Source organism: Cotesia glomerata, linkage group LG2 (genome assembly GCF_020080835.1).
Source record: "Cotesia glomerata isolate CgM1 linkage group LG2, MPM_Cglom_v2.3, whole genome shotgun sequence".
Classification (NCBI taxonomy): domain Eukaryota; kingdom Metazoa; phylum Arthropoda; class Insecta; order Hymenoptera; family Braconidae; genus Cotesia; species Cotesia glomerata.
This window is the reverse complement of record NC_058159.1, coordinates 5,250,688-5,269,414: the sequence shown is the minus strand read 5'-3', so window position 1 is coordinate 5,269,414 and position 18,727 is coordinate 5,250,688. Positions and strand designations below refer to the sequence as shown.

At 25.9% G+C, this 18,727-nt stretch overlaps 2 protein-coding genes across 2 annotated transcripts; both read right to left on the bottom strand.

Moving 5' to 3' along the window:
- Positions 1-1,952: 1,952 nt before the first annotated feature.
- On the bottom strand, positions 1,953-5,966 carry LOC123259777 (UDP-galactose transporter senju). The gene is made up of 5 exons (XM_044720464.1): positions 5,637-5,966; positions 5,282-5,396; positions 4,157-4,343; positions 2,554-2,709; positions 1,953-2,478 (listed from the first exon to the last, which is right to left on the bottom strand). The coding sequence occupies exons 1-5, from the start codon at positions 5,719-5,721 to the stop codon at positions 2,002-2,004; spliced, it is 1,020 nt and encodes a 339-aa protein (XP_044576399.1). The 5' UTR covers positions 5,722-5,966; the 3' UTR covers positions 1,953-2,001.
- Positions 5,967-7,490: 1,524 nt separating this feature from the next.
- On the bottom strand, positions 7,491-16,551 carry LOC123259775 (TBC1 domain family member 23). Its single transcript, XM_044720462.1, has 5 exons — positions 16,283-16,551; positions 15,231-15,451; positions 14,297-14,738; positions 10,558-11,613; positions 7,491-8,242 (listed from the first exon to the last, which is right to left on the bottom strand). The coding sequence occupies exons 1-5, from the start codon at positions 16,309-16,311 to the stop codon at positions 7,969-7,971; spliced, it is 2,022 nt and encodes a 673-aa protein (XP_044576397.1). The 5' UTR covers positions 16,312-16,551; the 3' UTR covers positions 7,491-7,968.
- Positions 16,552-18,727: the final 2,176 nt, after the last annotated feature.

Sequence of the window (18,727 nt, the reverse complement as noted above, 5' to 3'; positions counted from 1 at the left end):
GGAGAAAAGGGGGTAAATAGATTAGGTGGCTGTTGAAACATGTGGGTCAAATTGCCACAGTAGTCTAAAAGACCTACTACTATTTGGACACAATAATATAACAGGAGAACTTTTTACTTCCGGCTGAGGCCAGTGTTCTCACGCAAACATTAATACCCCATACTTCCACCCCATATACTAAGTCTACCACACGACAAATAAAACTGATAACATCAATTAATAATTTTCATTGTAATTATATACTTATTTTTTATATTTCACTAACATAAATTTAAACCAGACTGATAGGGTATCAAACTCTGATTTTATTGTAATAGCACAAATAAATTATTTATCACTAGTATATTATCATTGCTCATGTATATCAATGTATATGTACATTTATAATATGTACATCAATATATATGTACATTTATAAATATTAAAATTTTTTATTGGACAATATTAATAGCTGAAGTTTGAGCTACTTTTTTTATTTTAACTATCGGCTATTTATTTTTTGATTTAGACAGATCTTATCGGAACGGATTTTTGCAATAATGTTTTAGTTTTAGTGAGCAAAAAAAATAAAATTATTTTACAAGCAACCTGCAGTCACTATGTGACTGCCGAGAATTGCGAACTATAAAAAATATAATTTCGCTTAATTATGTAATGACTTTTGTTAAAGTGTACTGTACTTCTTTAACTATTGAGATTTATAAAGATATAAGCTCATTCCGATGTTACAATCATCAGGAGCTTTCATTTGAGTACCCACATGCATTTTCATATATTTTTCATACATACATATATATAATGTATAAAAATATAAAAAATATATGAAAAATTGATGTGGGTACTCAAATGAAAGGTCTCGATGAGTGTAATGTAAGGGTGAGCTTATATCTTTAAAAATGTCATTAGTTGACAAGATACAATGTCATTTCTTAACTATTGACATTTATAAAGATATAAGCTCATCCCGATGTTACACTCATCAAGAGCTTTCATTTGAGTACCCACATGCATTTTCATATATTTTTCATATATACATATATATATAACATATATAAATATATGAAAAATTGATGTGGGTATTCAAATGAAAGGTCTCGATGAGTGTAGTGTCAAGGTGAGCTTATATCTTTAAAAATGTCATTAGTTGACAAGATACAAGGTCGTTTCTTAACTATTGACGTTTTTAAAGATATAAGCTCATCCCGATGTTACACTCATCAAGAGCTTTCATTTGAGTACCCACATGCATTTTCATATATTTTTCATGTATACATATATATAACATATATAAATATATGAAAAATTGATGTGAGTACTCAAATTAAAGGTCTCGACGAGTGTAACATCAGGATGAGCTTATATCTTTAAAAATTTCAATAGTTCACAAGATATAAGGTCATTTTTTAATTATGTGTCTAGAGATAGAGTATTTTTGAATGCATATTTTTGATGCAATGATATAAAACTTTGAAAAGGCACAAATTCAAGTCAAGACCTTTGCAATGGATCTAAATTTCACTTAAAAAAAATAAATTTTATCATGTGACTATACTGGAGACAAAATTTTTCTTATTCTCTTAATAAAACAAATTTATGAGTAAAGTATATACTGTTGACTTTTAGATTAAAATTAATTTTAAAAATCTCTGATGTAAATAAAAATTTGAGTCGATTTATTCTATTGTTATTTTTTAAATTAATTAAAATATAAAAATATTGACTATAATAATTATAAGAGAAGAATCTCAAAAAAAAATCTACAAACAAGTGAGCTGGAAGACCCGACGATAGAATGGTAAGAAGTGGAGGAAATCCTTGATAAGACAATCCAAAAACTTCAATAAAAATTTTTTTTTAATTATAAAAAAATTTCGAGTTTTTATATGTGCCCCCGGTTACTAAAAAAATTAAAATAATAATTGAGTAAAACACTTTTGCAAAATTCCGTTCTATTATAATTAATACTTTCGTTGATTAAAAATAATTAAACTAAAAAATAAATTAAACAATTAATTCTTCGAGTTCTTCTTTGTCATCTTTAACAGTTTTTGGTGTGACATTTTGCACTGGATTTTGTGAGTATAAAATTACTGCATAGCTTACCATAGTTATCGCAAGTAACGTGTTAATATAAATAGGAATACCAAATATCATCCAGCATAATATTGCTGTGAAGACAAGTTCTAAAGCACTAGCAAAAGTTTTCAAAATAGAATTTAAATTTTTTAGAAAAAATGAAGTTATTATTCCTATTGCCGCGTTGTTGATTATTATCAGTAGAACCTTTGGTTGAAATAATATACTAGGGCCTATGTCATCGAATACTTTCGGCAAGTTACCTTCTACTAATAATAAAAATACATTACAAAAACTACTGTCGATGTACATAAATATATTTTGTAAAAAAATGTCTATGTCCGCCCCTTGGCCTTTTAATAAATACTCATTGTACACTCCTGCTAAACAGGAACAAATTGTCTGAAATAAAAAAAAAATTTTTTTTTAATAATTATAGATATTATCTTCTTTTTTATGTGTGGATATTGAGCTTACCTGTATAAAAATATAAAATAAATTTATATTTAATGGAAAATTTGATAACAAGTTATTGCTAGTTACATTGAAGTCAAGATGCTTTATCATACATCCTAATGTTAAAATCACTAATGATAACCATTGCTTTGATGATAGTTGTCTTTTAAATACAACCTAAAAAAATCAATTAATTAATGATAATAATAATAATAATAAAATTTGGAATAAATTGTCATTATTGTTATTCTTTTGAATTTTTGGAAATAATTATAGTAATAACTAGCAACCTTGCAGTCACTATGTGACTGCCGTAACTTAAAAACTATAAAAAATTCAAATTTTGCTTTGTTAAATAATGACTTTTGTTAAATTTCACTGTACTTGCTTAAATATTGACAATTTCAAAGATATAAGCTTATCCCAATAATAATGAAAATTATCAGGAACTTGGACCATAAAAATAACTGTGTTAAATTTTTTAAATGTTGCAACGTTTCGTTGTATTTCACAACTTCATCAGGCAAACTGTACAAAAGAAAACACATTGTACTCACAATATGACAAGGATAACAAAAAGATAAATTAAAACATTTGTTTTATCTTTAAAGCTTATATCTTTAAAAATGTCAATATTTCACAAGATATTTATTAAATTGCACTGTAATTTTTTGACTATTGACATTTTTGAAGATATAAGCTCATCTCGATGTTACACTCATCAACAGCTTTCATTTGAGTACCCACATGCATTTTGATATATTTTTCATATATTCATACATATAAATATATAAAATATATGAAAAATTGATGTGGGTACTCAAATGAAAGGTCTCGATGAGTGTAACATCGGGATGAACTTATATCTTTAAAAATGTCAATAGTTCACAAGATACAAAGTCATTTCTTAATTATGTATCTATAGATAGATCATTTTCGAATGCAGCCTAAATACTTATCATAATAAATTGACTAATGGTGAAAATGAAATGAAACCTTGAAAAGGCACAAATTCAAGACCTTTGCAATGACACTAAATTTCACTAAAAAAACCGATTTTATCATATGACTATCCAGAGAAAAAAATTTTTCTTATTCTTTTAATAATATAGATAATAATATTAAAAATTTTCAACAATTTTATTTTTTAGTTGATTTAGCTTATATTATTATTTTTATTATTATTATTATTAAAATGAAAATTTTAATACAAAAATTTTTAATAGAGTCAGTCTTGTTTATATTATCATATATAATGCTTTTATATTATCTTTAGACATAAATGAATATTTTATTAAATTATCATTCCAACTTATATCTACTGACATTTTTTTTCACTGTCCGGAAATAGCTTGAAATCATTTAGATAGTTATTACAAATGTCATGAAAAATAATTTTTTATTTTAAATTTAAAAAACTTTATGTTGTATTTAACTCACAGCTATTTTACTTTATATTTATTAGAAAAATCTTTATTGATAAGTAATTTACTAATGGCTCAATAACGATAAGTAATAGACTGTCGTAAATTTAATGAAAATTATTACGCTTTTAACCAGCTTATTTATTGATTGTTCCAATTTAGATTTTTTTAAACTTTTTTATATTAATAAATATAATCACCTGAAAAATAATTCCAGTTATAACGACTCGAAATTGCAGCAATAAATAATAAGTCGTTGGGTCAAATGCTGCCAAATTTACAAAGGATAAATTGTTATAAAAACAATATAATAATGATGGCACCATATAAAGAAGAAATATCTTCCGATATTTTATTAATTCATTGAAAAATAACGATGCGTTATTGCTGAAAAAAAAATTAATAAATTTAGTTACAATAATAGACTATCATAGCTGGCACGTGGCCCAATCGGGAAGATAATTCACAAAAAAAAAAAAATAAACTATGAAAAAAAACTTAGCAGACATTTGACAATTTAAAAAATTTTTTTTTAATAAAAAAGTTTATCACAAAAAATAAAATTCTATAATTAGAAAATTAAAAAAAAAATAGCCGCAATTTTTATGTAATATTTATGATACTTAAATTAGCAGACATTCAACAATTTTTTTTTTTATTAATTAAATTAGAATTAAAAATAATTTTTAAAAAATTGCACGTATATAGTTTTTTAAATTTTCTACATGTGAAATTTTTTCTTTTAATTTTTTTTTTTAATAATTTTTCAATAAAATAAATTACAAAAATTTTCAGATGTCGGTTAATTTAATTTTCATTAATATTTTTCTAGTTTTAATTCAGTTGAAAAAAAAAATAATTTTTTTAAAATTCATTTAATTATTTTTAACTTTTCATTTCTCATTTTTTTTTTAATTTAACATTCAGTGAATTATTAAGAAAAACATTCGTAAGTAAGAATAAAGCGTTTTTTGCAAATATTTACTTTTAATATTATAAATAAATTGACAAGTTTATCAATAAAAATTGTAACTTTTTTAATTAATTAAGAAAGTAATATTAAGTACTAATTTATAATAACTACTAATATAATACTAAAGTTAGCTCTTATAATTTTTCAAGTTTTTTACAATTGAAATTTTCTTTCATTTTTTATAATAATTTTTTTAATAAAAAAAATGATAAAAATTTTTAGATTTCGGCTAATTTAATTTTCATTGCTAATTTTAGTATCATAAATAAACTAGTTTATAAAATTAAAAAAAATCAAACTAACTTATAATAATAAATATTATTTATAAATAATAATAAAAATTTAAACTTACTCACGACAATAAAAAATAATAGATACTATTAATTTAACAATTTCAGTTAACAATACAACAGTTACAAAATTGTATTTGTAATCGCCTCCATTTTGTGACCACGTGACTATAATTCCTGTAAAAAAAAAAAAAAAATGAGTTAATTAAATAATTATTATTGACATTGAAACTTAACGGCATTAAGAATTTACATTTAACTGCGAGGTAACCCAAACAAAAATATAACCTCTCTTATTGAGACTTCAATAATCTAATCATGGAATTTATTTTCTTATATTTAATTTAATGACAGAAAAAAATAAAATAACAAATAAATAGCTCAGTTTTTGATTATTAACTTATAAAAATAATTTACCTTGATTAATAAATAGTGCCATGTAAGAGACAAATATAATTCCGCTCCATCTTCCAGGAAATAATTCTCCCCAACTAATAGACATTTTTTTTGAAAATTGTGATATTTATTGCTGTAGAATTTTGAACTGTTTAAATTACTATCAACATTCATATTCAATAGTTCAAAACACATTGACGTTTAAACGTTAATAAAAAAAACAATCACGACAGTTAATCTCAGACATACTTTTTATTGTTGTGTTATCTACCATTGGAATAAAATATAAACTCACTACGCAAGTCTCGTTCTTTTAAAAATTCACTTTCCGTTTTTTTTATTTATCTTTAATTTAATTGATGACATTAAAATTAGCAGTCACTTGAAAATTTTTTTTTTTAACAAATTTGTTTTTAAACATTGCATTTTTAATTTTTACACGTCAATTTTTTAGCCATAATTTATTTTCGATAAAAATTATTAAAATTAAATAAATTAATTTTCATAAAATATTAAAAATAAAATAATCGCACTGTAACCTCAATGAATTTTTTTAATTAAAAACAGTGTCAAGTATGTAAGTTTTTATTTTTATAACACTGAGTGCAAAAATTAATTTTTTTATTATGTAAAAAAATATTTTTTTATTTCAGACAGCTGATATAAATTATCAAAATTTATTTTCAATAAATAAAAGTCCATATCTATTATTATAATTTATCAGTTTCTGGTAAAAGCGTGCACATTTTTTGATGACTAATCATTTTAATCTGATAAGATAAATAAATTGCATTTATTTTTTTAACTTTACACTTAATAAAATAAAAATTATATTAACACGTTTTTATTTTTATTTTTCTTTACTTAAAAATTAATTGAAAATTTTATTTTGTTATTTTATTTGTCTGTATAAATTTAGAATTAATATTAAGAGTAAAATAAATTTTGCTGCCCGCACATGCGCACTCTATGAAAGCTATTGAAAGACTGATCCAGTTACTTCCCCCACTACTGTATTTATGGCAATATTCGCTTCTGATTGGTCGCGATTTTAAATAAACAACCAATCACAGCTTCTTATTCAAAAATAAAATGAAAATTAATTTAGCCGACATTTAAAAATTTTAAAAATCTTTTTTTATTGAAAAAATTTCACTTGTAAAAAAAAAAAAACTTCAAAAACTGTAAGTGCAATTTAAAAAAAATTTTTTTTTGTTCTAATTTAATTATTAAAAAAAAATTAAAAATGTCGGCTAACTTTAGTATCATAAATTAATTTAGCATATATTTAATAATTTTGAGAATTTTATAACAAATAAATTATAGGAAAAAAAATTAGAAAAAGAAAATTGACATTTAGAAATTAAAAAAAATAAAAAATACAATTTCTTAGAAATAATTTTTTGGAACAAATTTATTTTTTAAAGAAAATTAAAAAATTGTCAAGTGACTGCTAACTTTAATGTCATAAAATAAACTATAAAATAGTAAAATATCTCAGATTAAAATTATAAATAAATAATAAATCACAAGTATTTAATATTAATATTTATTTTTACAACTATAAATACTATGTACATTATTTTAAATCAGTTATATATTTTAATAAATTTATTTAATGGTACTGATTAAAAACCGATCGTAATTATGTAAAAGATCGGTAATAAATAATTTTATATCTTTATTAAAAATTTCAATATTTTACATTTTATAAAAAATTATTTTATCATAACTGCTCTACTCCATAAGACTTTATAAATAATAAAAATTTTTAAGTTTTATATAGTGTATAAATTTATCCAGTCATAACGTTTTAAATTTTATTTATTGAATAATTTAAAATTTATTTTTGTTGATAAAAAGTTTGATTTATTAAACTTGCAATTTTGCAAATTGTAAAGATATAAATTGTACACCATCAATAATTGTTTTTTTTTAATTAATATAAATACGTATTCACATTGCTTATCAATTAGGCAGAAGCTATTAAATAGCCAATAACAGTAAAATAATAACTAACTTTTAAAATATTTAAACAATAATTAAATGACAAACATAATTTTTTAACTAACTTGTCTTGAAGACATTTTTTCTTTGATATTTATGTAAAAAGGAATGCACATACACAATAATGGCACTTTGTCATAAATAATGGACGTATAAATTACTTTAACTCATCATTACTCAAAATAAGTACTAAATAAAATAAATAATTCTTCAATGTAATTATTTAATAGCAATAAATCTTCCATTGAAATTAAATCATTTACTTTTTACTTATTAATATCTAGCATTCGATTGAGGTGAACATATACAAGTGTCATTCATACATGTATACATTTAATCACTCATGTTATTTGGAACTCTTCAATTCCTTCAGAATTTGTTGCGAAATTAATTTAACAGCTTCACCTCCGTTGGGAATAAGAAGTCTGTCCATATCCGAAATAACTAGCATATCACTCTGTGTAGTACCGTATTTAAATGTTATTAAATCTGGATGATGTTTACGCGATGTTATTCTAACGATATTTGACAGTGGACGTTTAACAATGACATGCGCTGCATCTCTGCGTTCTTGGATCTCTCTTAGGACTATAAGATGGCTATCGGTAACTAATAAATGGCTGAAAATATAAATAATTTATTATATTAATAAAATAATACTAGCAATCTGCAGTCACTATGCGACTGCAGAGATTTACGAATTATGAATAAGAAAATTTTGCCTCAATGATTTTTTTATATTTAACATACTGTACATAGTTTGGGGACTTTTTAAATAAATTTTAAAAATACTAGTGCTATCACAGGATCAATTATAAATAATTTAATAGACAAATGTAACCGAATAAAATTATAGAACCAAAAAACTATTAAAAACTCCTCCAAAAACTTGACATAAAAAATTGACTACAAAAAAATATATCAAACCAAAAGGCACTAATTCTTGTCTCGACCTTTCTGATGATACCAAATTAAACTATAAAAATTCCTTTAAAAATAATAATATACTCGTCACAAAATTTTCCTTACTCTCTCAATTATTTAAATCATACATAACTATCGCTGAAAAAATATCAAACCCAATTTACAATAAAAAGATATACCCGTTAAAAAATTTTTCTTACTCTCTTAATTAGATAAATTAATTTTTAACATATAACCGCATTCACGTGTACAAAACAAAATAAATAAATAAACAAATTTTGTTTATCGCGTAATTCGAATCTATTTAAAACTACTTCGAAAACTTATCATAATAAATAAACTATTTTAGAAAAGCATATGAAACATTGAAAACGCTCTAATTCAGGTCTCTACCTTTCCAATTATACTAAATTTAATTTAAAGAAGTCATTTTATTACATAAATACACGATGAAAAATTTTCTTTATTCTATTATATAGACTAGCAACCTTTAGTCATTATACGACTACCGAGATTTACGAATTATGAATAATAAAATTTTGCCTTAATGATTTTTTTATATTTATAATTACACTATACATAGTTTGGGTACTTTTTAAATAAATTTTAAAAATAATAGTGCTATCACAGAATCAATTACAAATAATTTAATGTGCAAATATGACCGAACAAATTTATAGAACAAAAAAACTATTAAAAACTCCTCCAAAAACCTAACATACAAAATTGACTATCACTGAAAAATATATAAAACTGTAAAAGGGCACTAATTCTGGTCTCGACCTTTCTGATGATACCAAATTGAACTATAAAAATTCCTTTAAAAATAATAATATGCTCGTCACTAAATTTTCCTTACTCTCTCAATTATTTAAATCATAAATAACTATCGCTGAAAAAATATCAAACCCAATTTACGATAAAGATATACTCGTTACTAAATTTTTCTTACTCTCTTAATTAGATAAATTAATTTTTAACATATAACCGCATTCACGTGTACAAAACAAAATAAATAAATAAACAAATTTTATTTATCGAGAAATTTTAATCTATTTAAAACTACTTCGAAAACTTATCATAATGAATAAACTATTTAAAAAAAGCATGTAAAACATTGAAAAGGCTCTAATTTAAGTCTCGAACTTTCCAATGATACTAAATTTAATTAAAAAAACTCATTTTATCATTGAAATAAAAGGGACAAAATTTTCCTTATTCTCTTAATTACACACTAAAAAAAATTAGCTTGAATCAAGCGAATAATTCTTGAGCTAAGAAATAGTATATTACACACCTGTGGCAAGAAAATGAGAAATGTCTCCAGAACACATATATGTTGCCCGAGGCGAAGCCGAGGTCGACATATATGTGATCTGAATATTTATTATTTTCCTGCCATAGGTTTGTATACTATTTTCTGTCCGACAGAGGCGGAATGGGGCAATTTGGTTTAGCGCTGGGGGCCGAAAGGTGCCACTTTCCGCCTGGGGCTGAATATTATATTACACACCTAGGGAAGTAAAGTAAAAATGTCTCCAGATCACATGTAATTGTTGGCCGAGGCGAAGCCGAGGTCAGCTGCATGTGATCTGAGGCTGTTACTTCCCGTGGGTACTATTTTTGTCCGACGAAGGCGGAAAGCGGCAACAGTTTAGCGCAGCGGGACGAAAGTTGTCACTTTCCGCCGGAGGGCAAAAATAATTTTGAAGAGTTTTATTGTTTTAAGTCAAGACGAAAAATTCTTTAATCAAATAAAATTTACTTAGCCCAAGAAAAATTCTTATTTTAAAAATTTTTTTACTCAAATCAAGAAGATGAAGTTCTTGATTAAAGTTAATTTTTTTTTCTGTGTATAGATAAATAAAAATGACTAAATATATTTATTTTATGTCGAAAGAAAAAACTTTCACCCCGCCACCAAAGGATCAATTTATTTCAAACGATAACGCGCCTTTCCTTATTTTCTTAATTATAAAGATTAATTATTCTTAAAAATAAATAAAATTACCTTTCATAAACATATCCATTAACTTTAACTTCTTGACACTTGAAGGAATGTAACAATTGTGGATTTTTCAACCACTGACTTATAGAAACAACTTCAACAGGTTGTTCATTTTCCGGATTACTAATAACCATATCTGGATCATGAACATCATCGATACTAAAAACAGGCATAGTCGGTTTAGACCGTTTGGAAGGCTCATCTTCTTTTTTACTATCATCCTTATTACTACTATTGACACTAGTCGACGGATTAACGATGTAGTCAAACAATTTGCCCTTGACCTCTTGACTCTTGAGTTTCATAGCCATTCCTATTTTACCAAACAAATCGGAATTGCTTTTATTTTTAGTTGGACTGGTATTTTTCGAGTTACCCTCCGAGGAATTAGAGTTACAAATTAAGCATCGCTGAAAATTGTGGTCGACTAAATTAGTGATAACTTCATCACCAAAGTACTCGTGAATTGCTTGGTAGCCATTTTTCACCATACTGACATACTGGGTGTGCTTTTGTAAAAAGGATGCGACTACCATGTGAGTGTAGCGATCTTCCTCTTGTCTGCCACTACCGACGAAGCACAAATGTTCACCACCGGCATTCGAACCAATGGCTAACGCTTGTCGTTGGGCTCGCAACAATCCGTCAACAGCGGTCGCAAATGCCGCAGGCTCTTGGAGCATCAAGTTACAATCTAGATGAAATGCAGTAGGCAAATGACCAGCATTGTACTGCTCAACTGGACGACAATCCACTAGGAAAAATCGAACCGACTCGGAAGGAATACTTGAACATTGCGGTGCTTCAATGGTATTTTCCACTAATTCTTCAGCTGTTACTGGCAAACACAAAGCATGTGATATAAATTTTTCATCACCACCCTCCCCAAACATTATCGGATACAATTCTTGTTTAAATGAAGTTGGTGTTGTTAGCTTGTAGTATTGCGCTAACGAACAAAAGTCAGGAACATCTTCAACTTCTATTGCTCGTGGCATTGCTGATAATGTGTCTATTATATTTTGTCTATCGTCGTCTTTCATACTTAAAATTTTTTCTCTAAAAAATAAAATTATTTTATTATTTATAATTGAAATTTAAATATCTATACTGATAAATAGAGAGCCGGTTTTTTTTGTCCGATTATACTGCGAAAACTACTGAACCGATTGAAATAATACTTATACCATAAGATGCAGCGTATTTCGGAGAAGGTTTTAGTATATGATGTGTTGGTGATTACTTATCCGAAAGCTATATTTTTTAGACTTAGAAATAATGAATTTTTATTGTAACTAAATTTATTCTATTCGATTGTCATTGTTTAAAATAAATTTTTTAGTTCTATTGGTTATGTTTATATACTAGGCAGATTTCTTCACTTATGAGACCTACAATTTCTTTAACTGAAACTTTCAATGCTCATTAAAAATTTTGTTTTTTTTTTCAAATCAATTATTATTCATTTTTGTAAGAAAGACACGGGAATGTTATAATGATTGCACATTGAAAGTTACAATGAATATTAGCTAGAATAATTACAGGGATAAAAGGTGCATGCCAGTTCGACAGAATTTAGAATCTGTGCAAATCAAAACAATACTCTAAGGGGGCGTCCATAAATTACGTGAGGCATTTTTGAGAATTTTTTCCCCCCCCCCCCCCCCTCCCCCCTTGATGAGATTTCGTAAGATTTTCCTCAACTCCCTCCCCCCTCCCCTAATCTCACGCGAGATTATTCAAAATTTATGTTTTGGCTGTAAACGGGTTGGATTATTGAGAAAAAAAGTGCCATTCGGCTACACCCGACATGGATAGGTAGATTTCTTGTTTGAATATTTAAAAAAACACGTTATTAAAAGGCCGTAATGTCCTAAAATTTATTTTTTATTATATTTTTGCAAATAACGATATGAGACTGACTACAGCAAATAGATATTTAAAGACATCTACCTAAAAAATATGATTTTTTACATATAAAAGTCATTTGATGATAAAAGCTAAAATTGAATTTATTATTGATTTTTTGAATTTTCTAAAGAACTACAGAAATAAATTGAAAAAAGTATTAAAGTCGACGAACAATAGTTTAAATTGAAGATAATTAAAGCATATTATGACAAAATTGTATTAAAATTACGACATGAGACCGGCTACCACCGATAGATTTCTAAAGAAATCTATACCTAAAAAATTAGTGAATCCTATCGATCAATAATCAAATTAAACAATCGAGCACTACTTTGCTGCTCTGCAGGGTTCAGACGAATACGACAAACACTATTGTGTCAAATTTGGCCATATTTTATTATAGAAATACTTTTTCACGCAATTTTACACTGTTTTCTGCTAGAGAAAAAATTACGTGATATTTGTTAAGATCCCCCCCCCCTTCCCCCTAAGTGAGATTTGGTAAGATTTAGCATGATCCACCCCCCCCCCCCCCCTAGAACACCTCACGTAATTAATGGACGCCCCCTAATTAAATTTCAAGTCTAGATCTAAAAATGCAATTCTATAAAGCGCCCAGCGGAGCGGGGCGAGTAACAGCTAATGTATTATATAAAGGTTCAAAATTTTTCCTGAAAATATTGGTCTTGTAAAAGAAATTTTTATAAAAAAACTGTTGAAAATTATCTTCATTTTATCGCATCCAAAAGCCATTCAATAATTAGAAATAGATCACAGGTAATTGGATTTAATAAAAGAAATCAATCATTGTTATTATTGCGACGTTTCGACTCTTTATTGAATCTTCTCACTAGTTATGAGCCTGATGAAGACTCAATAAAGAGTCGAAACGTCGCAATAATAACAATGATATGATTGATTTCTTTTATAAAGTCCAATTACCTGTGATCTATTGCATGCCTCATAAGCGAAGCGTTGAGGTTGTGCTTCTCGACATTTCAAAAAAGCAGTTTTCTCGAAACTGAAATTGATTTTTTTTTATTTATATCGCACTTACAGGTTAATCTGAGTGTACTAATATCAAGTCAAATAATTTGTCAGGTACAGGTAAAAACATTAAAAATAATCTTTTCGGGACGTCTGCGTGTTTGTGTTTATAAATTGGTGTATGTGGCAGGGAAATTGATTGAAAAAATGATCGTACCGGAATAATTTTTTTTTTATTATCTAAAGTAACACTCTTAGGACTTTCTCAATTAACATAAGCGTTCAATTCACTGTCGTTAGATTATTATTTATAGAAAACTAACATATGACTGTATTTTTTTTGTATATCTATCTATATATTTTATTATAGTATTTTTTTTTTCACCTTAGAATTATGGTGCCACTAAACCATAGTAGAGTTTTCTGTTTTTTATTATTTTGCTTTTTATATTTTTTATTTTAATCAATTTTATTGTGAAAAATGAGATTATGAGGCGTGCACTTTTGGATTTTCCAATTTTTTTAAAATTATTGTTGAAAATTATATTTTTATACGAAATATTTCGAATACTTTTTTTATACGACCAATATTTTCACGGTAATTCTTCAATTAAAATTTTAATCTTAATTTTAAATTTATGTCTTTCGTATTGGTCTTAAGAAAAAATTATGAGATTTTTTTTTTTTATAAAATTGAATTTTTAACAACTTTTATTTAAATTAAAAAAAATTTTTTAATATCAAAAATTTGACACCGTTAATTATGATTTGTTATTTTGAAATTAACGCAAAAATCTCGGCTCTAATTATATTTACAAAATATAAAAATGAAAAAAAAAATTACCTTGCATTAACAACCATAACAAGTGATGAAAACAACATAAAAAAAGGATCTTCCTGCATAAAATAAAGATCCCATATTGTGTGAATAACAGGCAACGTACATACACCTGCAAAAAGTGTATTAATCCATCCTTTGGTATATTGATCAGGAGAAACGCGTTTGGTGTCGAGGAAAGAACACAACTCTGGGTCATGATACAGCAATAGAAGTCGAAGTATAGAACTGTGTGTGTCACCTCGCGGGACATAGACGTCTCTGATGGCCTCGAATAAATTGTACGTAGCAGAACGAGGTAACTTTAAAGATATCAGTGGTCCCAGTAATTCCAACCACCCATTACCGGTCTCGTATTTTTTACCGCGGCTTTTACAGTAGAATGTTACTATCGACTCCAAGTCAGATAGCACAGACACTTTATCGCAGTCATCATTGCCCAACTTATCTGCAAAGCATTAAATTAATTAATTAATATTTAAAATAATTATAATCTACAAGCTAGAATTAAAGGACACTGTAGTTAAATTTTTTTATAGTTTTATAACAATAAAAAAAATTTAATAAAAAAAATCCACTCAGGAAAATTAAAGAAAATAATAAGTGGAAATTTTTTTAAGCATTTTTTTATATTGTAAGTTATTTTTTATAAAAATTAAAAAAATTAACAGCCAGCTAACTTTAGTATTATTAAATGAAAATTAATTTAGCAAATATTTAATAATTTTGGTGAAAATAAATTGTGGCAAAAAAATAAAAAAATAAAAAATTGACGGTAAAATTATAAAAAATTAAAAATGCAATTTTTTTAAAATAATTTTTTGGAACAAATTTTTTAAAATAATTTTTTGGAACAAATTTTATTGTTAAAAAAATTTTAAAAATAGTCAAATGATTGCTAACTTTAATATCATTATTATTAAATAAAAAGTAAATTTACCAACAAGCTGCTGGCAATCTTTTCTGATAAGATTTTGCTCAGGAAGATCAAATATTTCATTAAAATGAATCAACTGGTTCCCTCTGTTCGTGACATCTAGGCATGCTTGCCAAACATCTGGCCTCAAATGAGCAGGAATCGGCTGGCCTTTTGTCATAGCATAAATATCTGATGCTGAGAGTGACTCCGCGTCCAAAAGAGCTGCTTCTAATTCCAATGCCCTGATTTAAACATGATAAAAAAACGTCTTAATTAGTGCTCTGATAAAGTATCTTATCATTTATCATTTTAAAAATATTCGTTTGCTTGACTCAGGTCTAAGTCATTAAATTAGTATTTTTTTAGATTAAAATTCACCTGAATATTTATAATTGAACTTTAAGGAAATAATTGTAATTATAAACAAATAAATACTAGATTACCTGTTATGAAATAAATATTGTGAAATTCATTAGACAAGATTGTACAATATTTGATACTCAAAATAAATATAGAGATTACAGATTAAGAAATATGCTGGTATGATTGATGCTTTTGATATTTATTTATACTATCAAAAAAACATCTGTTTGGATGGGTAGATATAAATATACATCTATATTTTCTCTCATTCATGTGTGCGAGTACGTAAAGAAGGTAATTGATAATAAATTTTAACCTTTATAATAATAACAGTTCATTTAATTAATTATCAATTATTATGATGTAATAATTGAATTGAAAAATTTTTTCAGACAAAATTTATCAAGTAAAAAATATGACATTAAATTTAGCTGTCACTTAATAATTTTTTTATTTTATTTGACAAACAAATTTGTTCTAAAAAATTATTTTAAAAAAAATTGCATTTTTAATTTTTAAAAATTTCCACATGTCAATTTTTTAAATAATTTATTTGTTAAAAAAATTCTTAAAATTATCAAATATCTGCTAAATGAATTATCATTGAAAAATATTAAAATTTTAGTAAATATCAAATAATTAGAGAGGAAATAAATTTTTATGATATGAGTGACTATTTATCGTAATATTGGTTAATTAATAATAATTACCAGGTGTTTTCGTCTTCATTTAGAGCCATTTTGGAGAAAAATAACTTGGATGGATTATTAAATATTCTGCTTCAATAATGATAAAATTTATTCACAAGTGAATGTTTTAGATTTTTTTTGTGTTAAACTAAATCCGTATGTTTTTAAAACCCAGCAGAGATCTTTGTCGATTGTTATTAGTTTTTTGCATTATGTATATAATGTGTCACATATGAAGAACACGATAGTCAATGACAACTCAGACAAGACTGAACTGAAGTTTGTCACAACTCCGGGACTTGAACTTGAATACACGTCGAAACGATAATCGATTCTCTGAATCGAGTTTCGCGTGAAATTTAAATAATACTAAAGTTAGCCGACGTTTTTAATTTTTTTATTTATTAAATTGAAAATGACACTGAATTTAGAAGACGTGTAAAAATTTTTGATTTTTATTATTAATTAAATTACAACTAAAAAGATATTTCTAAAAAATTGCACTTATAGTTTTTTAAAGTTTTTTACGTGTGACAATTTTTTTTTAATTGAAATTTTTTCAATCAAAAATTTCTAAAAATTTTGAAATGTCGGCTAACTTCATTTTCAAAAATTGGAACTAAAAAATATTTTTCTTTAATTGCGCTTAAAGTTTTTATAGTTTTTTACAAAAGAAATTTTTTTTCTTATTTTTTTGTAACAATTTTTTCAATTAAGAAAATTACAAAAATTTTTTTTAAAATTTCACTAGTGATTTTTTTTATTTTTCACATTTGAAATTTTAGAATATATTTACACAGACGAAGTTACCGATCTGGATGCTCATGCTCAAGATCTACTAGAAGCTGCTGGCAAGTACCAAATTGATTCATTGAAGGACATATGTCAAGAATCGATCTGTAAAACTCTAACCCAAGAAAATGCTTTTAAAATATTAGTCTTAGCTGATTTTCACAACGCTGATCATTTATTAAAATTTACTACTAATTTTATATTAATAAATATTAATAACGTTATTGAAAGTCAAGAGTTTTTAGACTTCAAAAAAGAAAATCCTGTTTTAGCATCTGATTTGTTGACACGTTTTGTGGTATCTCTTCAACAAGACAGTGAACCTAAAATTTAATAAGCTATGATTACAGAAGAAAGACCTAGACCTGCCTAGATTACCTGGGACCACCGATTTAATTATACTTTTATCAATAACTTTTTTCTTGGAAAATGAACATTTATATGACTACTATTACTACTGTTAATTTCAACAATCCGTAATAATATTGAATAATACTGGCACACAAAAAAAAAAAGTTTTCAGTACTTTTGACGAGACCCGCTGAATCCGAATTTGAGGTCAGTTTGACCCGTACACCCTCAAATTTTCGAGAAAACTTTAAAAAACCGAAAAAAAATGACGAAAATCGGCTGTCTAGGCGATTTAAAATGATTTAAAATTTTTTTTTGACCTAAACTAAGCATGATTTTTATGTATTTCGACCCACTCAATATTTATCTGAAGTTTATTTAGACCATAAGCCATTAAAAGTTTAAGTAAATTCCAAAAAACCCTGAAAAATTGCAAAAAAAGCCAAAAATAGCAAAAAAAAAAAGCAAAAAATTCCAGATATTGTGTTAAATAAAATGGTATAAAATTAGATAAATCATGATTCTTATGTATTTCAATCCGCCGAATATAAATCTCGAATTTATATGGCTCAGACATCTCTAAAAATCTAAATAAATGGCAAAAAACCACTGAAAATCAAAATAAATCAAGTCCGTTATGATAAAAATCAATTTTTAAATAAAAATAAAAAATCTTTAACATGTTATCCGATCTGTGGAATGTAAATTTTAAATTTTTTGACCTAAATCCTCAAAAATCGTTAATTCTTTAAAAAAATCTTTTCAAAACCGTTAATTTTTTAATATTAATTCGTTCTCCGCTTATATCTAACCCTTTTATCTTCAAATGATCTACATTACAGCTTAGTTTAGTTCAAAAAAAATTTTTAAATCGCCTAAACAGCCGATTTTCATCATTTTTTTCGGTTTTTCAAAGTTTTCTCGCAAATTTGACGGTGTACGGGTCAAACTGACCTCAAATTCGGATTCAGCGAGTCGACATACATAAAGATATATGGGTCCCGTCAAAAGTACTGACAACTTTTTTTTTTGTGTGCCGGTAAGATCATATATAGTTATAGATATATAACTAAATTAGCTTTCAAATATTGCTCATTGATTCTATTGTTTTTCTCATTCTTATAAATAGTACAGTACTATTGAATTTTGCAACTATATTATTAAATCATTCAAAATTATTAACTTCCTTAAAATATGATGATGTTAGTCTTATATATTTAATATTGTTATACGTGTACTTTATTATAAAAATTATGTATATTATTGTCATTCGGCTATTTTGCCTTGACATAAAAATTGAATAAATAAATAAATAAATAGATA

Coding starts and splice junctions, on each gene's coding strand:
- LOC123259777 (XM_044720464.1), bottom strand. CDS start 5,721: ATGTCTATTAGTTGGGGAGAATTATTTCCTGGAAGATGGAGCGGAATT. Junction 2,710..4,156: donor TAACTGGAATTATTTTTCAG/GTGATTATATTT, acceptor TGATTTTTTTAG/GTTGTATTTAAAAGACAACT. Junction 2,479..2,553: donor TATTTTATATTTTTATACAG/GTAAGCTCAATA, acceptor TTTTTATTTCAG/ACAATTTGTTCCTGTTTAGC.
- LOC123259775 (XM_044720462.1), bottom strand. CDS start 16,311: ATGGCTCTAAATGAAGACGAAAACACCTG. Junction 15,452..16,282: donor AATGAAGACGAAAACACCTG/GTAATTATTATT, acceptor TGTTTAAATCAG/GGCATTGGAATTAGAAGCAG. Junction 14,739..15,230: donor AGATTGCCAGCAGCTTGTTG/GTAAATTTACTT, acceptor AATGCTTTGCAG/ATAAGTTGGGCAATGATGAC.